Source organism: Gopherus flavomarginatus, chromosome 5, assembly GCF_025201925.1.
Source record: "Gopherus flavomarginatus isolate rGopFla2 chromosome 5, rGopFla2.mat.asm, whole genome shotgun sequence".
Lineage (NCBI taxonomy): Eukaryota > Metazoa > Chordata > Testudines > Testudinidae > Gopherus > Gopherus flavomarginatus.
In genome coordinates, this window is record NC_066621.1 from 155,604,613 (window position 1) to 155,629,103 (window position 24,491).

The 24,491-nt window shown below is 38.1% G+C and overlaps 1 protein-coding gene across 1 annotated transcript in view; it reads left to right on the forward strand.

Moving 5' to 3' along the window:
• The first annotated feature begins 361 nt into the window (after window positions 1-361).
• POLE2 (DNA polymerase epsilon 2, accessory subunit) overlaps window positions 362-24,491 on the forward strand; it is a 32,653-nt gene continuing 8,523 nt past the window's right edge. The window contains exons 1-18 of the mRNA XM_050954700.1: window positions 362-438; window positions 3,094-3,194; window positions 4,070-4,145; window positions 5,673-5,750; window positions 6,930-7,023; window positions 9,767-9,841; window positions 11,242-11,325; window positions 12,865-12,913; window positions 13,350-13,406; window positions 14,260-14,332; window positions 15,603-15,775; window positions 17,827-17,916; window positions 18,138-18,192; window positions 19,983-20,042; window positions 20,142-20,219; window positions 20,761-20,869; window positions 23,225-23,401; window positions 23,640-23,707. Of these exons, the coding sequence (XP_050810657.1) occupies window positions 371-438; window positions 3,094-3,194; window positions 4,070-4,145; window positions 5,673-5,750; window positions 6,930-7,023; window positions 9,767-9,841; window positions 11,242-11,325; window positions 12,865-12,913; window positions 13,350-13,406; window positions 14,260-14,332; window positions 15,603-15,775; window positions 17,827-17,916; window positions 18,138-18,192; window positions 19,983-20,042; window positions 20,142-20,219; window positions 20,761-20,869; window positions 23,225-23,401; window positions 23,640-23,707 (1,565 nt within the window). The 5' untranslated portion in view covers window positions 362-370. The remainder of the gene's footprint in view (window positions 439-3,093; window positions 3,195-4,069; window positions 4,146-5,672; window positions 5,751-6,929; window positions 7,024-9,766; window positions 9,842-11,241; window positions 11,326-12,864; window positions 12,914-13,349; window positions 13,407-14,259; window positions 14,333-15,602; window positions 15,776-17,826; window positions 17,917-18,137; window positions 18,193-19,982; window positions 20,043-20,141; window positions 20,220-20,760; window positions 20,870-23,224; window positions 23,402-23,639; window positions 23,708-24,491) is intronic.

The window sequence follows — 24,491 nt, forward strand, 5'->3', positions numbered from 1 at the left end:
TTTGAGTTTTCTGGAGAAACAAAAATGGTTCCCCCCCCCCCCCCGGTGGCTCAATATCAGAGATGATGTGTAGGATCCCCCTCGCCCAGAACAGAACCAAGGCCTGAGTCTGCTGCTACTGGGAATGGAGGCGATTGTAATAAAGATGCTGATGGCAGGGGATACAGGTCTCCAGCGTTACCCTCCCTACAAGCCCCGCTCTGCCTTGCCCTGCCCATCCGAGCTACCCAGTGCCCGGCGCCTGCCCAGCTTAGGGGAACGAGAGCAAAGCTCCAGCCGTTGCGTCCCCCGCCCCGCCCCATTGGCAGGGCCCAGGCGCGGCCCGGCCCCTAGAGGCGGGACCTTCGCCGTGTGGCGCCAACTGTTCAAGATGGCTGCGGAGAAGCTGAGGAGCAAAGTGGGCTCTGCCTTCAGGATGCACGGTTTGCTGCTCCGCGCGTGAGTAGCCGGCCCGCGGCGGCACAGAGCGAGCGGGAAGAGTGGCCGAGTCACACAAACCCCGGCAGCCCCCGGAGGGGGAGAGGCGGGGACATGCCGCGCTCCCTTCCCGTGCCCAGGGGGCGGGGAGCGGCTGACAACAGCGACTCCGACCCGTCCCAAGGCCACCCTATTCCTCCTCCCGACCCTGGTAGCCCCAAGTGGGGAGAGCCTGGCCCGCCCGCGAGTGACCCACCGGTGGGAGACACCGACACTCAAAACCATATTCCTCAGTGGTGTTCCCAGTCCACGTAATGGGCCATATAAGGATCTGGGGAGGTGGAAAATCCTTCCCTCCAGGCTAGAGACAGTAACAGTCAGGCGCTTTAAGGTGTAGTGTCTCTTCTGCACAATAATGAGAATGCTTGGTACAGATCTTATGGGCTTAGGGCTAGAGCTGCACAGGTATTGAAATCAGTGGAGCCTAAGTACCTGTGAGGATCTGGGCCTTAATGTTGGTGTTATACTGGAACAGAAGTAAAACTCTTCCTGCTAGTGGTTGAAGGAATCCTTTGTCATTTTAAATACAGTCCTCAGTATGGAACCACTAGTCCTGCTATCACTCCCCAGACACGCTTGAGGTGTATAAGCTTTATACTATCTGGTGTCACTTCTGTTCCTGCAACCCAGCTGTCAGGCTTTTATTTCTCTTGCACTTATAAGTATTGTGAACAGAAATAATAGAGTACTCACTTGTGGCTTACTAAATAAAAGCATTGAGAATAGGAGTAGGTTCATGCTACAGATTAGTGTTCATCTTTTGGGTGCGAGATTTATGACCTATGATCTCCCTTTACATGAGCATAAAATGTATCAACTATGGTTTAAATCTCAAATAATTAGGCCCTACAAAGACTTAGGCACATGCTTAGTTTCCACACTATGAGTAGTCTCATGGGGTTCACAGTGGATAAAGTCAATCATGTACCTAAATTTTGTCAGGATTGGGACCTATGGTTGCAAAGGAAATGAGTTCATTTTCAAGTAGGTTCCTCATGGAAATTAACATGGCTGTGTAGAGCATTCTGTGCATCTCAGCACCATTGGTAGGTTGATCTGATGGCAGGCCTAGAGTTAGTCTAGAAAGAATCTAAGGCTACGTCTACACTATGTACCTTTTAGCAACTCAGCTGTGTCACTACAGCCGTGCCGCTAAAAGGCACGCAGTGTAGCCGCTGTTTGTCGGCAGGAGAGAGCTCTCCCACCGTCAAAAAACTTCCACTCCTAATGAGCAGCGGTAGCGTTGTCTGCAGGAGAGCTCTCCCGCTGACAAAGCACTATTCACACCGGCGCTTTTTGTCTGCAAAACTTTTGTTGTTTAGGGGTGTGAAAAAAAACACCCTGAACAACAAAAGTTGTCATTCAGGTTCCACTGTAGACAAAACCTAACAGGAGACTTACCCCCAACCACTAATATCCTCATTTCAGTGCTCAATTATTTACGATAATGTGGTTCTGTTGCTCATATTTTTTTGTCTAGAGATCTTATTACAATAGTGATTCTCTTTTCCTTTTGGCTTGAACAGGGGATTCAGTTTTGCAGGGCATTACATTTTTCTTTTTTTTTTTTTTAATAAATTTTTAAAAACAATTATTTTGGACAATGTCCTACAGTTATTTCATTACTGAGATTTATGAGGATTCTAAGTTCAGAGCTCCTGGGACCCAGGGGTTAAACGTTGTGAAATATTTTGAAGTTCATACTGTTGACAAAAATGTAATTTTTGATCAGCAGTTAGATGACATTAATCACAGAATTGCTTTTAGTTAAATACTGACCTTTAGTATGAGTTTTAGGGAAGGACTGCAGATGAAAAAAATCTTATTTTAAATGGAATTATATATAGCTTTTTAAAATATCTCTTATATTGATCTTCCCTCCCTCTATTGCAAAATAATAGTTATACTGGCAGTGTGAGGCATCTGACAGCCCTGTCTATAGATACACATCTTAGAACTACTCTGATTGTCAATTTTTTTTGTAAGAAGAGAGCTTCTATCCTTCCTTTTCAATACTTCCTTCAGATGAGTGGGAACTCAAGAACTATGGGAGCGAGTCGGTGGTATTTTGAATATAATAATTTGAGTTTCTGGTCCAAGTGGAAGGAATACTTTTCCTTGTGTTTTCTCTCCTTTCTTCCTTCGTTCCCTTTCCTTTTATATGTCTGTCTTCTCTTCCTTTTCTTTTTAACGTTTCCACGGATAGTATTCAGAGCATCATGCTTCCACTGTGTCAAGATAATAAGTCTTCCCAAAGATGATGATGTCTCTAGGATAGATCAGGCTTTGTGTTGCCTTCTCCTTAAAAGCCTACATAGTAGGGTAGGACATTGGATTGTTCAGTGAGTATCCAGCCTTTAGGATCTATTGAGATAACCAAGGCCTGCTGCTTTATACTTAATTTTTCTATTCTTGGATCTTTTTCAGTTTCAGAGCATCTTTGATTTAGATGGGATCAGGATAATTATTTCTATGCTCTTTCTTGCTAATAACCACAAGCCTTATAGCAGTTGTGTGTGCACGTGCCAATATTATAATAGTGACTATAAAGCATATATTTTATTTATTGAATATTAATTTCTTATCTTGGCTAACTTATTTTTTCATTCCAATTAGTGAAGCTAATAAATATCTTACTGAAGCTCTTCAGTCTGTCAATGAATTAGAGCTTGAAGATGTAATAGAAAACATCATTGATGCTGTTGAAAAACAGCCTTGTAAGTAACAGCCTTTTTTTTTTTTTTTTGTAAACCAATCCTGCCTTTATGTTATCTGTAAAAAGAAAAACCAACTGACAGCTCACTAAGGTGTTTGTTCTAGTCAAGCTGTTTGAACATAGATGCATGTTACATATATTTACTATTGACTTCTTGTTTTGCTAAATATTAAGGTTTATCACTTCATCAAAAACCAATGTAATTTTGCCACTTCAGAAGTCTGGCAGCCCTGCTTCTCCTGACTGTCCCACTAGCGGTGAAATGATTTAATTCCAGGTCATGGCTTCCATCTTTAGGAATTTTGTGCTTTCTTTGGGACTCAGCAAAACTATGCACTTTTCCCCACAAGGAGGTGCCACTCTTAAAGTGACAGCACTATCATTAGTGATAGAATTTAACTTCAAAAATATAAAAATATCTCAGCTGGACACAAGAAGACTACAGTTTGTTGAATGCTCGGATTGTGTTAACCCATTTAAATAATTACATGAACCTGTGTAAAAAGCTTCTGAAACAATGAACCTGCAGTATATGAAGCTTCTTCTGTAGGCTATTCTGGCAGGCTTACGGGGACTAACTATAATGATCTTGTTCTGAATTCTGAGTGAATTAACTACAGATACAGTATGAAGATTTGTGTAGAGATATAACTTTCTGCCAAATATATTTAATGAACTGCCTTTAGAAATTTGCCATAGAAAATTTAGGGTACCGTATGTAACTTACTGAAAATATAATGATTTGTAAAGAATATTTAAGACACACTATGAAGGAGGATATTGAACCATTTTTGTAAAATTTTTGAAACATATTTAATTTGATACTCGTCATTTTCCATAGGCTGTAGTTTTAATCTTATGAAATGTTCTTTTCAGTGTCATCTAATATGATTGAACGGGCCACAGTGGAAGCCGCAGTCCAGGAATGTAGCCAGTCATTAGATGAAACTATGTACGGTGATACAAATTTATTTTTATTTGAAATTTATGGCTATATAGTGTGCATTCACTGATTTCTTCTTAGGGAATAAATGTGAGATGTTTTCTGCAATGCTAATAACACAATAATTGGTCTGTGTTTTTTGTCTTCTGATATTTAATTTAAAACTGAGTAATGTTCTTTCTTAGGAAATTTTCTTCCCAAGTATAGATCTGTAGGGATTGTGATATGGTTCTAACATTCTGAAATTAAAATGCTGTACATAGTATATATTGAATATCCACCAACAAAAATAGAAATAAACATTTTTGAGAATCAACTTTATTTTTGTGCATTTTCAGTTGAACTTTCTCTTTTCCTTATTACTCATCAAAATTATTATTTTTCTGCATTTCTTAAGATATCTTTTGTTCTTGAAACATTTAATGATGCTCTTTTCTATTCAGTTTTGCTTTTACTAGACTTTTATTGAATTTTGAAAACTGTGACCTATTATTGGGGCTGTTGAGAGTATTATGTGTGTTTGTGTGATACACACACATAGATAATATGAAAGGATTTATTTAAAATTGTGTTTATTGGTATTGTAATACAGACTGACTAAAGCTGATAAATAATTAAGTCAGTAAGGTGGTACAACCCCATAGTTCCTAGATATGAGGGCATATCCCCATTTGACTTGGAATACGTTCTCTTTTGCCTGTTTGTTAGAACTGTAACAACATAAATAGTTTGTTTCACATACTTGCTCTCACATATTTGGGTCTCAATCCTGAAGAGAAATCTGTGTGGGTAGATCCTGGTGCAAAGTACCTCTGAAGTCAATAGAGCTCTGTGGACCAAAGAGTCTCTCTTCCTGTATCTCCTGAATTCTGTTGTGATAAACTCAAAGACAAAGCATCCATCAGAGAGACATGTTGTTCCATAACAAAGGCATTTTCTCCCTTAGGCAACGATGGATGTTTTCTGCCTGTAAGATTCAATACATCCTGACATTACAAGTCAATTCTGTAATTTTTATCAACTCTGAAGCTGATACAATTATAAGAGGATTAAAAACTTAGATTAATTGTTGGAAGGGAATCAAAATAAATTCAGTGGCATACAACCCTTCCATGAAATGGTATGAAAAGTAGCATGCATATGTAGTAGCCACTTTATAAAAATTATCTTGACCGTACCAAAACTATTTTATTTCAACTAGGTACCAGTGCATATTAATAAATAATCTTGAAAAATTCTGTTTGAAAAATTTGGCAATTTTTGTTAAAGAAAAAGAAAGAAAGAAAAGCACACAATTTATTGTCTCTTTAATTTCCATTCAGAATTTAAAAACAATATTTTCTGTAAATAAAATGCAGATACAACGGTCAGTGGTCGGAGGAGGAGACTGGAAGGGAAAAGGAATGAAAGAGTTAACAAAAGGGGTGTGTTAACATTCTTTTACTCAAAACAAGGTTTCTGTGGAGCACTGATGTTAGCTGTTTCCTTGCAATAGTTCTTTTCTCAAATAAAGCTTTAAATGTATTGTGGTTTCAGAGAACACATTTTCAATATTATCGGGGCCTTTGATGTTCCACGTTATGTTTATAATTCAGAAAGGAAGAAGTTTCTACCGTAAGTCTTTCCATTTCTTAAGTCTCAGCTGCTATTTTTCTGACATTACTAATTGTCCACGTATCAAAGCCTTTATTATTGTATAGTTAAAATTGCCATCTACAAACTTTCACTCTTGGTTTGTGTGCTGGATGATATGTAGATTCAAGATGGATGATATGTGATTCAAGAGTGAATATGTTGTGGACACACTGCCTTTAGGAAACTGATTATAACAAACTCTTCTTGAGAGAGAGAGAGTGAGTGAGTTTTTTGTTTGTTAAATAGGGTTTACAACTTCTATGCAAAATTAATTGAACTCATTAGGTTACTCTGTTTTAAAGGTCATGGTAAATAATGGCAGGTAAATATATTTACAACTGGGCCATGAGTCAAGTCTGTCTCTTTCAGTAGCATGGAATCAAAATAGGTAATCTTTGTTCTGTGATGATTGGTACAATACATGCAGTTCTGCTGGTGATGGTATTGGCCCTAAGTTGTATGTATTTGTCTGTCAGGTTTTTGGTTTGAACATTTTGTTATATGGTATTTGATGAGGGGCAGAAGAAGTCCATATAGCACTTAATCCATCCCTTTTGATGAAGTGGCTTTCATGCCTCACAAAATGTGTGTTTTTTTTTTCTATTTGTCTAATTTTGTAGTAAACTCTATAGACAAGTTGCTTATGTTTAAGCACACAGAAATCTATTCATAGCTAACTGATGTGTGAAGGAATTTACATCTATTTTCCTTTAGAGTAGAATTCTTTCTTAACTTTTGTTCATGATTCTGCTGGCCTATCAAAAGCATCCTGCATGGTTGCTGTAGATTTTTAATTCTGAATTCCACTCTGTAGCTTCCACAGTTGGCAGGAGCTGGGAGTTTTGTGAAGATGTGCTGCTAAGCCAGAACAAGGATAATATCTTCATTTATTTAAGAAACAGAGTTGTGTCCAGTGCTGCTCAGCTGGAAAGATGTGACAGAGGTGTTGGTGTTAAAGGGGAGAAAATGAGTGCAATCTTCAGGGTATATATAGAGACATGGCATTCCTAGCAGAAAACTCCCTCACTAACCAAATAAAATATGCAATAGCATTGAAGACTTTGTAGCTTCCTACTTATATAGAGATTTAGATTAAAATATCATTGGGTCTTTGTTTTTAAAAAATAAATAAATAAATCATGACTAACTTTCTTCCAGTCTATCAATGACCAACCATCCTGCACCAAATTTATTTGGAACTGCCAGGGATAAAGCGGAGTTGTTTCGTGAACGCTACACCATCTTGCAGCAGGTGAGCGAAAGAAAGATTTTGATTTGTTTAATGCTATCATCTCTTGTTATGAGAGAGACATATTTGTATAGTAAGGCATTTATAGTTGAGCAGCTAGTGTGAGCCACAGTTGTAAACTTATAAAATCAGGATATGTTACAGGTTGAATTGAGTATCCTTTGAAATTATATGGCATTATGAATTCTGATGTGTTTCGGTATCTGTTACCATGTTTGAAAGGTGATCTGTGAATAACATTACGAATCACATACCAACTTTTGAACTATATCCTGAATGCACCAAGCAGATTCTATCTTAGCCTTAAAATTTAAGGTCCACTGAAACGGTGGACAAGCTACTGCTTCAAGTTGTTGCCGGCACAAAGTGCCCAAGGCCAAGCAATGGGGCGGGGGCGGGGGGGGGTCCGTCGCCCAGTGTGCCGCGCCAATAAACACACCAGGGTGGAGAAGCAAACAAAGTTTATTTGAGATCTCAAAGCGGTGCAAGGAGACGAACGCCTCAAATCATGCACACCTAACACAAGCAGTTTCCTCCTTTTATATTCCAGTTGCTTTCTGAGAACTTATTCTTGCTGACTAGCTGATCTCTCACTCCCCCCTCCTTTCCCATCCAGCTGCAGTATCTTTTCTCATTCGGTCTTTTGTCTTCCCCCTTCCTCCCCCCTCTCTGCTGCTGAGACATGTATACAGTATTTAAAAACGACCTTGAGCTCGCTTCAGCGTGTTACAGCAGAAAACTGGCTGTTACAACCAAAAACTAACTGCTAACACTACATTTTTGCAGCTATTAGTACATTAGGTTACACTAGGTTACACAAAGTGTTTAACATGGAGGAACAATGGTTCATTGAGGCCTGAGCAGGAGGGCTTCATTGGCACTTGTGATCGTCCACCCTCCCGAGCTACCTAGATTTATGCCTAGTGACACCAACAAAGTGATGCTGCAGGCAGTGTGGCACTGGCAACATCACATGCATAATAGAAACTGCTAGAGTTTGGAGATGGCAGTGGGGAGAGGTTAGGGTAGGAGGTGGAGATGGAATTTATTCCTTAATAAATTTATATTGCACAGGTTTGGAAAGGCTTTTCTATTAATAGTCTTACTACATACCTTATGGGTACAATAAAAACTTTGCAAACTAGTAGCATGCACCAAATTTTTCTCTGACTTTTTTTAATAGAAACCATTAAAAATTGAAATGTATTTTCGTGAGGGAGGAATGAGTGTGACTCTTTAATTCTCACGTAGGCTGTCTCCATGTTTCACTGAGTGTAATGTCATTAGTATAGTGTGGGCTGGGACTCCGACAAGTTGAAAGACCAAAAAGCCCATACTTCCTTTAATATTTGAGGCATTCTTGTTTGCTAAGAGATTTTATTTAGTCATCTTTTAATTTACAAAATGTACTATTCCAGACTCTGGCTTTCTTCCTTTGAATGGAGAATCTCCTCACAGCCATCCATACTTTTGTCATAGCCTGGTTAGATTTGTGCTATGCGCTCTATTGGGAGATACCCTAGAATACGACTTGGAAGCTTTATTTGGTGCAGATGCAGCCGTCTATCTGATTAGTAGAATTTGTTGGTCTGAGCACATGATCCCTGGGTTCCACGAAGTGTACTAGGTGCAATTCAAGGTGTTGGTTCTGATCTGTGAAGTTCCAGCTCATGTGGAATCTAACTACCATAGATGCCCCCTCTTTTGGGGGGAGGGATAGCTCAGTGGTTTGAGCATTGGCCTGCTAAACCCAGGGCTGTGAGTTCAATCCTTGAGGGGACTATTTAGGGAAGTGGGGATTGGTCCTGCTTTGAGCAGGATGTTGGACTAGATGAACTCCTGAGGTCCCTTCCAACCCTAATAATAATAATCTGTGAAAAATAATCATGGTATCTGTGATAAACTGAGGCACTTCTCTGAGAGCTTTAGATGTGCATTCCTGATTGCTGGAGGCAGGGCATTTTCAGTAGAGAGGGCTTTGGTTATGTAACTCACTCTTTTTGGTTCTCCAGAAGGCTGGGATTTTTTAATCTTCAAATAGAGGTGCCAATCTCATTTTGTTTTGGTCAGGAATTTATTAGCCTGTGGACCTTGTTGGGTTATTGCTTGCACTATGCTGGGATGGTATGGCGTTAGAGCAGTTTGAGTTGCCGATTGGAATTCAGTTTTATTTGTTGTTGTATTTATTTTTGGGTCAGGTGTTCAAGTGCCATGTTAGTGGGTACATAAAAGCCATTAAAAGAAACAAATACCATTGTAAAGCTGAAAACTTTTCTTCATTCTCTTTGCTATTCACTTTTAAAGCATTGCCTGATAAATGTAGGCCCCAGCGTCAAAGATTAATGCAGGAGCTTAACTTTTTAGATTGTAAGCTTTTTAGGGCAGGGACTGCCTCTTTACTATATGTTTGTATAAAGCACTTCATACAATGGGTCCATCACTGGGACCTCTTCCCTGCCAAGGTGCTAATGTTGTTATAAATAATATATAACAGGACATCTTGCATGGCTTTAAAAAGTTACCTCTCAAACTTCTGTTTTATTGCAGGTATTATTTATGGTTTATTATTTGGAAGTAAATTCTTGTTAAAAAATATTGTGGTTTCCAAATCAAAAGATATTGGCTGAAACTGAATAAGAGAATTTGAAAATAGCATTTCATATAGTCTGCATGTAGTGAGTCGACTTTTTTGTTGTGGTGGTGGTGATCATTTTTAACCAGATCACATTAATCTTGGTTTTTCTAGAGGACTCATAGACATGAGTTGTTTACTCCTTCAGCGATTGGTGCTCATCCTGATGACAGCAGGAGTAAATTCCAGGTAAAAATATTAGTATTTTCTTGGAGGGGGAGAAGTCTATGTTCAGTGTGGTTTAATTCATTAATATTTCCCCATGTGATACCCAAGTGTTAATCCTGACTTTTGTAACCATTGAACATGAAATATTTGCTATTGTCTTAATCTCTTTCTGCATTACAAAATCCTTGTATCTGGCTCAATTCAGCATGACTAGCAGGTTGCTCAAAAACAACTTTTTAACTGGAAGAGAAGAGGTCTGGCTGAGGTGCATAGACAGAGAACCTTCCCACACTGCTTCCATTAAGCTTGAGATATTTTCCCCATCCCTCACTTTCATAAGCACTAAATTCACAAATTTAGAGCTAATAAAGTCATCATCCTACTGCCAATAAGCTCTTTCTCTTGTTCTGTATCCCTATTTGTACCAAATTGTAGCCTTTCAGTTATCCACTGTCCTGACTCTTCCTTTTTCTCCATATTGAAAGCACTGCAAAGGCTTTGAAAGAGCAAAATAAATAGATCTAAATTCAGTTGGGATAAATCCCCCTTAATTCTATACTAGTGTATTACTTTCTTGACTGCTACGTCTCCCCCCTGTCACCAGGAACATAATAATATATAATAAATAATAGGAGATATACCTATCTCCTAGAACTGGAAGGGACCTCAAAAGGTCATCAAGTCCAGCCTCCTGCCTTCCCTAGCAGGACCAAGTACTGATTTTTTGCCCCAAATTCCCAAGTGGCCTCCTCAAGGATTGAACTCTCAACCCTGGGTTTAGCAGGCCAATGCTCAAACCACTGAGCTATCATTGCCGTGATATGTTGATGCTAAGAAGGTTGCTTCTTCTGATTAGAGTATAATGCCAGTCTGACCCAACAATACGGTTTCTTGGTAGTGATGCAGACTGCACCTTCCTTGCACAGGACTTTTATCAGCTGTGTCACATTTCCAGAAGTCTGGAGAATTATGTATTGTCATGAGTCCTTCTAACCATAACTCTTAACTAAAAGCGACTGGTGTTACCAAATGACTTGTGGGCTAGCTCTGTGGTTCAAATTCTGTTCTGCTCATAACTGTGTGTTGCTACCATTGACAAAATTTATTCCAGGGCAGAAATTTGGCCCGTATGTTTAATTTTAATCCATTTGTAAATTAAACTACTCATATTTTTACCATTTTTCTTTCACCCACTGAACAATTTTAACATAGTAGCCATTATTAACAACTTTTTTTCCCTAAACGCTGGTGTGCATGACACACAAATGTATCCTCAAGTTACCAGTAAAACGGAATCATATTATAATTAATTTATGTGTATAAACTATAGCATGTACTGTGCAGTACCTAACTTGCTTACTTAAGAACAGACTTATAGAAGGTGTAATTAAAATCTCACCTACTTCACTCTTTGATTCCAGCTTAAAACAATAGAAACTCTGTTGGGCAATACAGCTAAAGTTGGGGAAGTGATTGTTCTTGGGATGATAACACAACTAAAAGAGGTAGGATACATTTTATTATGGGGTCTTTTAGTTGTTATGCTTTCAGCAATACAATATTTTTAAAAATTATATGGCTTAAATATCTCAATTATGGCCTGATCCTGCTTCTATTTAAGTCAATGGCAAAACCCTCTTGACTTAAATGATGCAGGAAAAGTCTTTTATATGAAACACTTTCTTAGGAACAGTCAATAACATAAGGATAACTGCATTTTTCTCTTCAAAGGATAGAATTTTGTAGCACTTCAACTTCCTGTAAATCTGAACTGTTAGACAGTTTCTAGAGAGTTCCAACTTCAACCACTGAAATCCTGAAATGTTATGTCTGAACTTGCCAGTTCATTTTTTTTATACCTCTTGCAATAATGAAGGAGGATATAAAAATCGAAACAATTTCTGCAGTTAAAGGATGAAATTGTAAAATATTTTACATCAGATGATTGTTTTTAATTCTCTAAGGTTGCAATGTTTGAAATAAAAACATTCACTTAAGTCATTGCTAGATTCATAAACTAGAAGCATTTTTTGCAATATGGTATGTTTCGAGTCTCTAGGAAAGGTAAAACGATATAGTCTCTAAATTTAAACATCTGACATGATTTTTCTTGAATAAGTGTATCAAATGCTTTCACTTTATATGTCTTGAAACTTGTTAAAAATCAAATTGAAGCCAAAAATATGCTGTGTGCCTAATGATAATCTGGTTCTATCACTGATGTAAGTTGTTGGCTAAAATCAGAGGTGATTAGGTTGAGGGTTGGTTTTGGAAATTGGTTTGTTTGGCATGGACTAGCACAATGAAAATCTTTGTTTTTGTTATGAAGAAACCAGCAGTAGATCCTGTTGGTGTCTGAGTAATCAGTTCTGTGAGAATGGTTTGGGAGTTTGTGTGAGATCTACTTTGGCCAACATTCTAGCAAAGGGTAATTGCCATTGGAGTCATGAATTCTCTGAACCAGTGTCTAAGGATAAGTAGGTACCGAACAAATATAGGAAAAAGGGTTAACCTATTTTCCCATAATGTCTTCCCCAGTATGCAGCCCCATGCAGCACTTGCTGGAGATGGGGAAATGAGTGCTTTTTTCCCTGTTGTCAGCTCTGATTTAGGGGTCAACAGGGTCCCTGACAATAATATGAACTCTATATTGGTTCTCTCTGGAGTGTAATAGCACAATCTCCATTGATCTAGGGCAGGGGTCAGCAACCTTTCAGCAGTGCTGTGCCGAGTCTTCATTTATTCACTCTAATTTAAGGTTTCGCGTGCCAGTAATACATTTTAATGTTTTCAGAAGGTCTCTTTCTATAAGTCTATAATATATAACTAAACTGTTGTTGTATATAAAGTAAATAAGGTTTTTAAAATGTTTAAGAAGCTTCATTTAAAATTAAATTAAAATGAAACACCCCACCCCCCAGCCAGAACCCAAGCAGTGTGAGTGCCACTGGAAATCCGCTCGTGCCTTAGGTTGCCTACCCCTGATCTAGAGGTATACATTATTTTGATATGCTTTTGATTTTTTTTTTTATTTTACTTTTTAGGGAAAATTTTTCTTGGAAGATCCTACAGGAATTGTTCAGCTAGACCTTAGTAAAGCAATATCCTTTCTATACAACTTAAGGATTTAAGATGTTTTCAGAAAAATTACTGTAGAACTGTATCATTTCACACTTTAAAAAGGAGAACGATTACATTTTAAAAGTACACATACACAACTGCAGTCCTCCACTTTTTTCCATGCTTATAACTGAGTTTGAAGACACACAAAGGGCTTGTTGTAATAGGGTTAGGTTTGTTGCAGTGGGGTTTGTATTCTGCCCCTTGGAAACCTGTCTGGAGTTGGGGGATGTTCCTGTTCATATGCTATCCATGCAGCCAACTACCAGGTTGATCACCCTACTCTCACTCAGCATGTAATGCATTTACACTGCCCCCAACCAGTCTTATTTTCTACACCACCTGTAAAATAGATTTTAATAGAATTTCTTTCAGTATCCCCATCTAACAAGAACATTGTACTTAACAGCTTTGCACCAGTTCCACAGTGGCTTATATACTGAGTCATGCTTTGTTTTGGCAGAAGGTAAAAAACATTTTTTTGCTAACTGTTTAAAAATGTTATCCTTTCTCTTCGGACCATTATTGTAACAATATACCCTCTTGAGGTGGATAAAAAAGCACATGATTTAAGTCAGTATTTATGTTAATGGGGTTTGTCTGTGAACTGAGTGGGTGATTGAAACTCTTGCCCCTGAGCTTGGATCTTTCACAGCCAATCGCTGTCTTACAGGGTTCAACCTTGAGAGGTTCTGAGTGCTCTTTTTCCAGTGAAATCAGTGGGACCCAACAGTGCTTAGCACTTCTCAAGACTGGGTGTTCAGTTTGTGTGGAGAGGATGTGCATGAAGAAAAAATTAACTAAACTGGGGAAAGGAAATAGTGACAATGTCTGTGTGGGACTAGAAAATAATTTAATGAGGAAAATACAATATTTTCAGATTGCAAAATGCTTTATCTTGTTAGTAAGGCCCTAATCCTGCAAACACTGTGATGGGACTACACACAGTAGTAAATTTGAGCACATGTGTCTAAGTGCAGAATTGGGGCTTTTGGTGTCTATCTTGGCATAAATTCAGGTGGACAATTTTTCTTATTGGTAGCACTTTACTTTATAAAATATAAATAATTTCAACATGCATAATACAATATCTACATAATATCAACAATTTCTTATTTTATGATAATACATAATGTTTTAAAAATTTCATAATTAACTAAATGGAAAATAAATAAGAAAGGGTGGAAGTAGTGTCATTTTCATATTTTTGAGCTTTTACTGTTTGTTAAATTGAAGCAATGTTAGTATAAAATACAGTGTTAAAGATATGTTCAATTCACTAAAATGCATTTCTGTGGGGTGGGGATTAAACTTCGTAGGCTGGTATGAAGATCAAATATTCCACGTGAATGCTTTTGGATTTCCACCCACTGAGCCTTCTGCTACCACTAGGTATAAGAACAACTTTTAATTACTTCATTCTGACTTCTCATATTTTGTTATATCTTTCAAAGTACTACTATTTGTTATTTGTAGAATATCAGTGGTGTGCTTTCCTTTCTTTCTTAAAAATGTTGCATTGACTTTTATATCTTGCTGGTCCATTTGAGCCTGATCCAAATCCCATTGTGTCAGTGGAAAGAGTCCCAGTGGTTAACGGGCTTTAGATTAGGCCTTTTGTACATTAATATTGATAATGATATAACCCCTTGTCAGATAGAGATTGGGAAACTACTGCATAGAAATGAAGCAATGGGATGCAAGGATTGTTCTGAGGATAAATGTGAAAGAGAACCCAGGACCAAAATACCAGTGAGAACGTGTTCAAGTTTAGCAAGTCAAAGCCCATGCTTAATGTCTGGATGACTCCCTTTTCTGTCTTCACCTCTCTTCGATTTCCCCCCCCCCCCCATATGGATACTGAATGTCATCTTGTCTAATTTTCAATTAGCAAAGATTTTTCATAATAAAAATTTAAATTAATCGGGAAAATGGGTCATAGCCAGACATGATTTGGGAAGAAAAAGAGGTTAACAGAGACTTCAAGCAGAAATTCCAGCAAGTAGAGGCAGAAGCAGCCAAACCAGGGACTGCTGCACAGTAGGAGGGAGTGGAGAGGGAAGTAAGGGGTAAAATGGCAATTAACCGGGGCCACCCTTTCCTCCAGCAGCCTTCTGAGTTCAGAACTGTGCAGGGGAGAGCCCCCTACTCTGGTGGGCATTAGGTCCCAGGATGGTGGAAGAAGCCAAAGAAAGGACCTTTTAGATCTCTGGACATTCAAAGAACTTTCTACAGTTTGATGGTACTTTCTCTGCCCTGTGCTGATCCCCGACTCCTCCTTCAAAGTCTCTTCACCTCACCTTCACTCCACACCTGCCCGTTATCCTCTTCTCCCCTTCCCATTTCTTTCTATTTAGCTGATCCCCTCCTAAGGTAAACTCACCCAAAATAAATAAGTTAATTTAATTAAGTTGTGGAACCAAGATGCGCTTTGCTGCTACCACATTGTTCACTCTGCTTGTATGTTCTACCCCTTTCCCATCCTGTGTCTGCCTGGTATATTTAGATTGTAAGCTCTTAAGGGCAGGGATCATCTACTACTCTGTTTGTACCTAGCACAGAGGGGTCCCACTCTTGAGTGGCCCTTAATTACGACAGCAGTAAACATGTTAAAATAAATAAAAACCTGAAGAATGACAAAATATTGTTTTTAATTATGTAGGGCATATTATGGAAACATAAACTTTTTTGGAGGGCCTTCTTCAACTTCAGTAAAAGCTTCTGCAAAACTGAAACAACTGGAGGATGAAAATGAAGATGCCATGTTTGTTTTTGTTTCTGATGTTTGGCTGGACCAGGTAGAAGTGTTAGAAAAGCTTCACACTATGTTTTCAGGTAGGTGCAGCGTTGTTTGCTTTTTTAACTGATCCTTATGTTGAAGAATGTTTCAGCAGTTTGGTTTGGCTTTATGCTTTCTGACTTTTAATAAATTCTTTTGCCAAAACAGGAGTTGTCATATCACAACTTGACAAAAAAAACACCACAACTAATCTGTCACTATTAAGCAGATGCCGAGAAAAGCTAGGGCAGCAGCGTAATAGTCACTAGCCACATGCCACTGTCAGTGTAAACGCATGACTGGATAACCTTACAATTAGAGAGAGAGAGTTACATGGAGCACATCTTATGGAGTGTAGAACCCTGCCAAATCTATACCCGGTTCTGATGAAAAGTCAATCTTTCTTTAAGTGGTTGCAGCTCTGATTCATGGCTTGTATTATTTTTCTTATTTGGACCCCTCTCTAACAGTTTTTTTAATTGATCTGCATTGTGTTTTTTGTAAAAAGTTGTGAGCTCAGATAGTTCTCTATGTTTCCTTTAGTAAAAATATTGTTTTGAGTTGTAGCCATGTTATGTGATGTGACAAGAATGTTTGCCTTGTTTCTTCCTTGGCCCTTTTTTTTTTTTTTTTTTTTTTAAAGAAACCTTTTCCATTATGGACTCTAATACTGCCTCTTGTGCCCTTGCTGGTTTTAGTAGTAAGAACATGCTATGATTATTCTTAAAATATGCACTGTTTCTCCCCCATCATTACATTAGTAGAGTTGACAGGTCTTGTACAGCAAATGTCTCTGTGATCCACGAGTTGCTTCTTGGTGTTCCAACATACGTTTGGAACAAAATGTATTCTCTGCCTTGGATAGAATGCAAATGTTTGGAGGTGGAAAAAATAAAATCATACGTGGGAAATTACTTTCAATTTATTGAAAATTGGAGACAAATTATCAAACTCTATCCTAGTATCAGACATTATGGAAACCAGTTAAGTCACTTCTTGTCAACATTTGTCAAAATAATTAAACTAGTGTAAGATTGCATATGATAAAGTAATAAAGGGATCTTGATCAGTTAAGTAGCCTACTTTTTAGGATGCATGTAATAGATTTACTATATCAAAAATTAGGTCAAATAAGAGTTTTATTTATAATATAGATAAATAAATATGGCATGCTTTTTAAAAACATACAGTAATATTTGGGAGAAATATCAGATTAGAGACATTGGTTAGGAGTTTAATTTTTCCTGACATAAAACCTTTTGTTAGATGCTTCATTTATCAATTGAATTTTAAGCCAGTGGAACAAAACTTGAGCCTGGAATAGAGTAATTTAAAAAATGGGGATGTAAATCTGAGACATATAAGAGAGCCTCAGTACTCGTTCTTGTTAATTTTTATTGGGAATTTGGTTTATTTTGGTTATTTTAATTTGTTGGATTACTTAGTAGTATTTTGTGTTATTGGGTTGCTGTTTCTTTTTGTGATTTGTTGAATTTAAAATATTTGTCAGAGAGACTTAGACTGTTTAGAGAGGTACCTCTAATTAACAATCTAAAGAGAGAATAAGTAAGTACACTGCAGTGTGCTGGAATTACTTTTTAGTGGAGAGAGAGGCGTGTGTTCACGCACTCAGACTTTGGAACATATATCACACATCTTACAGATACTGTAAGGGTATCTGTCCTTTTTTACTATTCGAAAGGGAAAGTAGGTATTTTTAAAATTAGTGTATTTATTTTGAATAAATCTGGTGTGATTTGATTGCTTTTGTGTGGAAATACTAACTATTGGCCTAATCTGCTCCTACTGAAGTCTGGAGCTGGAGCAGACCCTGTGTTGTTGTTGCTGCAGATAACGGAGGATTCCCTGTAAATGAGATGGTGCATCTCAATCCTGTTCCCCTCTAAATAGTTATAAATAAATATGCAAGCTGTCTCCTAAATTCCTGCTTTAAAATAATTGCTTGGCCACATTAACAGTGATAAAGCTGGAAGCACTGCCCCAGCTTCTGATCCTAATGAAACAGACTGGAGGGTGAACTGTTCATCAGTGAAGAATGCTAAAGTACAAAGTAATACTGAGTGTAATGTTCATGTATCTTTCCCAGGTTACTCCTCTGTGCCTCCAACTTGTTTTTTCTTTTGTGGAAATTTTTCATCTGCACCATATGGAAAAAATCAAATTCAGTCCCTAAAAGGTATGACAGTCTTTGTAGTCAGATATTTATTGTACATTAAATGGGCAACAAATATTGATTAAAATATATACTTTTTAACTTGTATTACATTTTGAATGTTTTAGGAGAGACAGTATTTTAGACATATTAAAAAGTATGAACAGTTCATGAAGTACATAATTTTAGTGTCCAGACACATAGTGTCATAAGAAATCTTTAAATGCATTTTTTTCTGACTTCAGATTCCCTCAAGGCTCTTGCTGACATAATATGTGAATACCCCAGCATTCATAAAAGGTATGTATCAAAATGCTTCATAATGGTAAAGTTATGTTTATTATGTGAAAAAGTTAACAGCATAGGTGTGCTAATGACTTTTAAATACTTCATTAATTACTATGGGTCAGCTATGATTGTGTAGCTGTTCACAGTACCATGCCACAGTGTTGAAACAAGGTCATATTATTTTGGGCGGTGTATAAGGTTTGGATCCAGCCTGTGATAGCTGTGTAATGTGAGCTAGTTTGTTGAACAAAAGTTAGACCAATTCTCCAGCTCTGGAACTGTTTTCATGTACATTATTTATAGCCCCTGATCTTGCCAGAATGCTATTCAGGTGAACTTCTGTGCCTGCCTGGTGCCCAGTGGGGGGGCTTACCCATGCCAAGCTTGCTGCAAGACCAGGGCCTAAGCTGGATTTTATAAATTCAAATGTAAGTTCTTACACTGCTAGAAGCAGCTGCAGACCTTCAAGCTGTGCAAGCCCCAGAAAGCTTTATCAGAAATATTGGCTTGATAAAGACCCATTTCTTTTCCACCTCTCCCCCAACAGCTTTCCACAGCCATTATTTTAGGACCAAAGTAGTAGAAAGGGAGCACCTGTAAACAATCTCCCTACACTTTATTGTTCCTGTTTCTCTGATCTTTCAAAGCCTCCTTCCATGGCTGTGGGGCTGACCCTTCCCACAAAACCCTCTTCAAAACTCACTTTTGCTGTGATGCCTACAAAAAACTTGACAGTGGTTAGGCCACTGCTTTGCTGACACCATTGCCAATAATGCCAACCCATATTCTCATTGTTTCCTTGTGTTCACTTGTCTGTTTGTTCATCTGTCATCTCGTCTTATATTTTGATGTAAGCTCTTTGAGCACAGATTCGTTTTGTTTTGTGTTTGTACAGCACCTAGCACAATGGGGCCCTGGTCTGTGACTAAGGCTTCTGTAGTCATACAAATAAATACTACTACTACTACATGGATTTGAGGGTACGGAGGGAAAGGCAGGGATAGCCAGGCTCATCCTCTCCATCTTCTGATGCTCTGAATTTGTAATAACAGCACTCAATTTACTGGAGCTGGTCACCAAAGTGGGTACCCATAGAGTAACATTACTTAAGCATCTGTATAATTTGATACTCATAGAGTTTAAGGTCAGAAGGGACCATTATGATCATCTAGTCTGACCTCCTGCACAACGCAGGCCACAGAATCTCACCCACCCACTCACTCCTGTAACAAACCCCTAACCTATGTCTGAGTTATTGAAGTCCTCAAATCATAGTTTAAAGACCTCAAGGTGCAGAAAATCCTCCAGCAAGTGACCTGTGCCTCATGCTGCAGAGGAACGCGAAAAACCTCCAGGGCCTCTGCCAATCTGCCCTGACCCCAAATATGGCAATCAGTTAAACCCTGAGCATGTGGGCAAGACTCACCAGCCAGCACCCAGGAAAGAATTCTCTGTAGTAACTCAGTTCCCACCCCATCTAACATCCCATTACAGACCATTGGGCATATTTACCTGCTAATAATCAAAGATGAATTAATTGCTGAAATTAGGCTATCCCATCATACCATCCCCCCCATAAACTTATCAAGCTTAGTCTTGAAGCCAGATGTCTTTTGCCCCCACTACTCCCCTTGGAAGGCTGTTCCAGAACTTCACTCCTCTAATGGTTAGAAACCTTGGTCTAATTTCAAGTCTAAATTTCCTAGTGTCCAGTTTATATCCATTGATAATATGTAACTTAAATTTAGATAATTGCAATTTTGACTATATTAAACATAAGTTATGCATTAAATTATTTATAGCAGTCGATTTGTGTTTGTTCCTGGTCCTGAAGATCCTGGTCCTGGTTCAATTTTGCCAAGGCAAGTTTGCTACATGGTTTTTCTAATTTTAAGAACTTTCTAGTACAATATTGCTAAAGAGCATACAAATCTTCTGCAATGTTACTCTTTTTGTTGTAGGCCACCACTGGCTGAAAACATCACTAGTGAATTCAGACAGCAGGTGCCATTTTCAGTTTTCACTACAAATCCTTGCAGGTAAATGTGTGACTTTTATAATAACCAGAGAATGCCAAACACCTATTGCTATTTTTCATATTGTTTTAGTGAGTGACCAGTTTGTGTGTAGAAGTAACATTCTTAAAATGTGTGATAGCTACAATAAATATATTAGAGGTAAATTGCTTTTAAACATTAGCAGTAAAAGGTACATTTTACTTTGAAACCTTTTCTACTTGTATTCATTGAGGAATAAAGAAGTTTATGTATCCCTTAAAATTAGTATCTGTACATATTGTGCAATTATCTTATATTCTTCCCTCATCTAAAAGTTCAGTAGCAGAAATATAAACAAAGACAGCTCAGATCCAATGTGTTTACCTTCTATATTTGAAAGGAAGGGAAGTGTGCTGTCAGGATTTGGAGACAGTGGTTTTAACTGCAATTTATCTTTAATTTTTGTAGGTATAAACAGTAGGGAAGAGATTGACATTGAAATATTTTTCCAGGCTTTCTTAACGTTTATTACTTCATTCCAATGCCAGGAAAATTAAAATTTCATTCAGTATTTTCTATTCAGGGTTCAATACTGCACACAAGAAATCATCATCTTTCGTGAAGATTTAGTAAATAAAATGTGCAGAAATTGCGTCCGCTTTCCTAGCACCAACTTGGATATTCCTAACCATGTAAGTTAAGAGTATGCTGTAGCCTTTTATTCTATTTAATGGTAATTATCCCTCAGTGGGTTCAGCTCTGCAGCTCAGGCTCAAGTTCTCCAGAGTCACCTCTGTTAGTTCTAGAATTAGAGTTCATAGGAACACATAAAACCATAGGCAAATAACAACAAGCGCATCTATCTTCTAGGAGTTTTATTAAAGTTACCAACAAAACTGTAAATGTCACAACATATACATTATATGTGTCCATAGGAACTGAACTAGTTATACCTACAGACCTACTCACACTCTCCTGGATGGTATTAGAGTCTGATGGCCCTCTCATGGATTGGACTAGCACTACGAGAGTGGTTCCTGCTGGAGTTTCCCATAGGAAGCCCAATTTCCCTGCTCTGGGCACCCCTTTTATACTGTGAGTCTGTCTATACCGGGGTTCTCAAACTGGGGATCGGGATCCCTCAGGGAGTTGTGAGGTTATTATATGGGGGGTTGCAAGCTGTCAGCCTGCACCCCAAACCCTGCTTTGCATTCAGCATTTACAATGGTGTTAAATACATAAAAAAGTGTTTGTTTTTAATTTATAAGGGGGGTTGCACTTAGAGGCTTGATATGTGAAAGGGGTCACCAGTACAAAAGTTTGAGAACCACTGATCTATACTCACATTCTGTGTATGTCCCTAAAAGTGTCAACCCTCTCTTTCTTATTGGTTTATGTCCCCTGGAGACACAAGGGACCCCAAATTCTATAGGCTGGGTAGGTTCTTGTCAACATTGATGGACCACCTTTGTCTGCAGTTAGGGCACGTGTTAAGAGGCAATATTTGTTGTTTCAGCATTTTATGATTTAATTTTAATCTTCCAGGCTGTACTTTTGCAATGTTACCGATTAATACCTCTTTCCTGTCATCTCTTGGGTTGTTTCTCTGTCATTGTCTTGTGCAATAATTTCTTGTCTCCAAACCCTAAAATAGCTAAGCTAAAGTCTTGCAGGCTTTGGCCTACAGGTCTTGCATTGCAGCTTGTCTTACTCATATCTAATTCTTGGTTCCTTTAAATACTGATTAATCTTATACTTTTATCATCCTACAAATCAACTCTAATTAACATACAATGAATATATGTCATATAACATACTGATTATCACATCACATGATATATGAATACTAAAAATAATCATTGGCTACAAAGCCCAATATTTCTTGTTAAGATCTCCTTGATTTACAGTGTTTTACACAAGATTTATGTACCTTTTAGTTCCGTATCACTTACCTCAATATAACAAAACCTCATAATAGTCAGAATGTTTGATGACAGGACAGTATTGTAAAAAGAGTTCAGTGCATATGTTACTACTTCAGAAGCAAGTTCTATAGTAAAATAACTGAAGATCTAACAAAACTGGCAGCATTCAGAGTTCTCTGAGTCCTTGTCTCTCTGGATCCCATTGCTGGGGTCCAGGCACCTATGTGCACAAGTTTGGAACTTTCTAGCAACTAGTGTTCTGAGTGTGTGTGTTGCCAGTAATAGCTATTGTGCCAAGAAATTCTGACTTCTTAATGAAAGGTTTAGCACAATATATCCTGTTGTGCCTTGATATTCCAGGGGTCAGAATGGTGGCTGAGTTTATATAGTTTTGTTTGTGGGTACCCAGGGCTTGCACAACTTGGCACCTATTTGTCTCTGAGGCTTCCTTATAACATATGGATATATACCTATCTCATAAAGCTGGAAGGGACCCTGAAAGGTCATCAAATCCAGCCCCCTGCCTTCACTAGCAGGACCAAATACTGATTTTGCCCCAGATCCCTAAGTGGCCCCCTCAAGGAGTAAACTCTCAACTCGGGGTTTAGCAGGCCAATGCTCAAACCACTGAGCTATCCCTCCCCGCTTACTGCGTCACACAACAGTGGAGCCTTTTTGTGTCAAGAGCAACCCAGTCAAAAACAAAATTTACAAATCTTCATTTTGTGTGTGCACGCATGCCACAAATCTTTATGACAAAAACACCTTTCTCCCTTCTATTGTGTGTGTCAGCAAGGATGCTTTCTGCATGACCCCAAGCATTTTCCCTCTGACAGCTGCATTGTGTTGTACCCATAGTGCCCTCTTCCTTTTCAGTCTGCATCATTAAGGCAATTTAATGGGAGGGGAAAACCTTGCCATAATATTGACTTTATGGCATATTCAGGTCTTCATTAATATCAGTGGAACCATAGAGTCACATGTATCTAATGCATCCATTAACAGTGGCTGGTGGTTCTTCAAACACAGTATGATCCATGGAATAATTCTGATATGGCAAATGTGAATTTTGGTTGGTTGAATATTTCATTTTCATTATTTTCTTTTCTTTTTGTCTTGCAGTTTGTAAAGACTATATTATCACAAGGACATCTGACTCCACTTCCACTTTATGTCAGCCCTGTATTTTGGGCATATGATTACACCTTGAGAGTGTACCCTGTGCCAGATCTGATCGTCACTGCAGATAAATATGATCCTTTCACCGTTACTAATACTGACTGCCTTTGCATAAATCCTGTAAGATTTTCTTTATGCTTTACCAAAATAAGGATGCTACATCTCCAATAAGCAGAGAACTGTATATCTTTAAAACTGAATTTAATCAATGAAATTTATTTTAAGTATTCTTAGTAGGCCAAATATAGCAGGGAAACTATTGTATGGTTAACAGACAAAAAGAGAGGAGTTACACTTTGTTCTTTGCACAATAACACTCCAAAATGCTGACACAAGTTTGGTGTATTTTTCATTATAGGGTTCTTTTCCAAGAAGTGGATTTTCATTCAAGGTGTTCTATCCCTCCAACAAAACAGTAGAAGACAGGTAAATAGCTTTAGGACCTGATGTTATTAACATATGATGAACGTAACCACTTTCTGCTTGCTTTCTTCTCAGAATGAACAAGAATATTTAAAAGGTACAGTGACTAAAGTGAAATCCCTGCAAGCTGCATGGGCACTTCTTAAAGACACCATAATAGAGGCCCAACTTCAATACATACCCCAAATTAAGTGTAAAAACAGTAAAAACTAAAAAAGAGCCACTGTGGCTTAACAAGCATGTAAAAGAAGCAGTGAGAGATAAAAAGGCATCTTTTAAAAGGTATAAAGTCAAATCCTAGTGAGGTAAATAGAAAGGAGCATAAACACTGCCAAATTAAGTGTAAAAATGTAATAAGAAAAGCCAAAGAGGAGTTTGAAGAACGGCTAGCCAAAAACTCAAAAGGTAATAACAAAATGTTTTTTAAGTACATCAGAAGCAGGAAGGCTGCTAAACAACCAGTGGTGCCCCTAGATGATCGAGATACAAAAGGAGCATTTAAAGACGATAAAGCCATTGCAGAGAAACTAAATGGATTCTTTGCTTCAGTTTTCATGGCTGCGGATGTTAGGAGATTCCCAAACCTGAGCTGGGTTTGTAGGTGACAGATCTGAGGAACTGTCACCGATTGAAGTGTCATTAGAGGAGGTTTTGGAATTGATAAAACTTAACATTAACAAGTCACCGGGACCAGATGGCATTGACCCAAGAGTTCTGAAAGAACTCAAATGTGAAGTTGCAGAACTATTACTAGGGTTTGTAACCTGTCCTTTAAATCGGTTTCTGT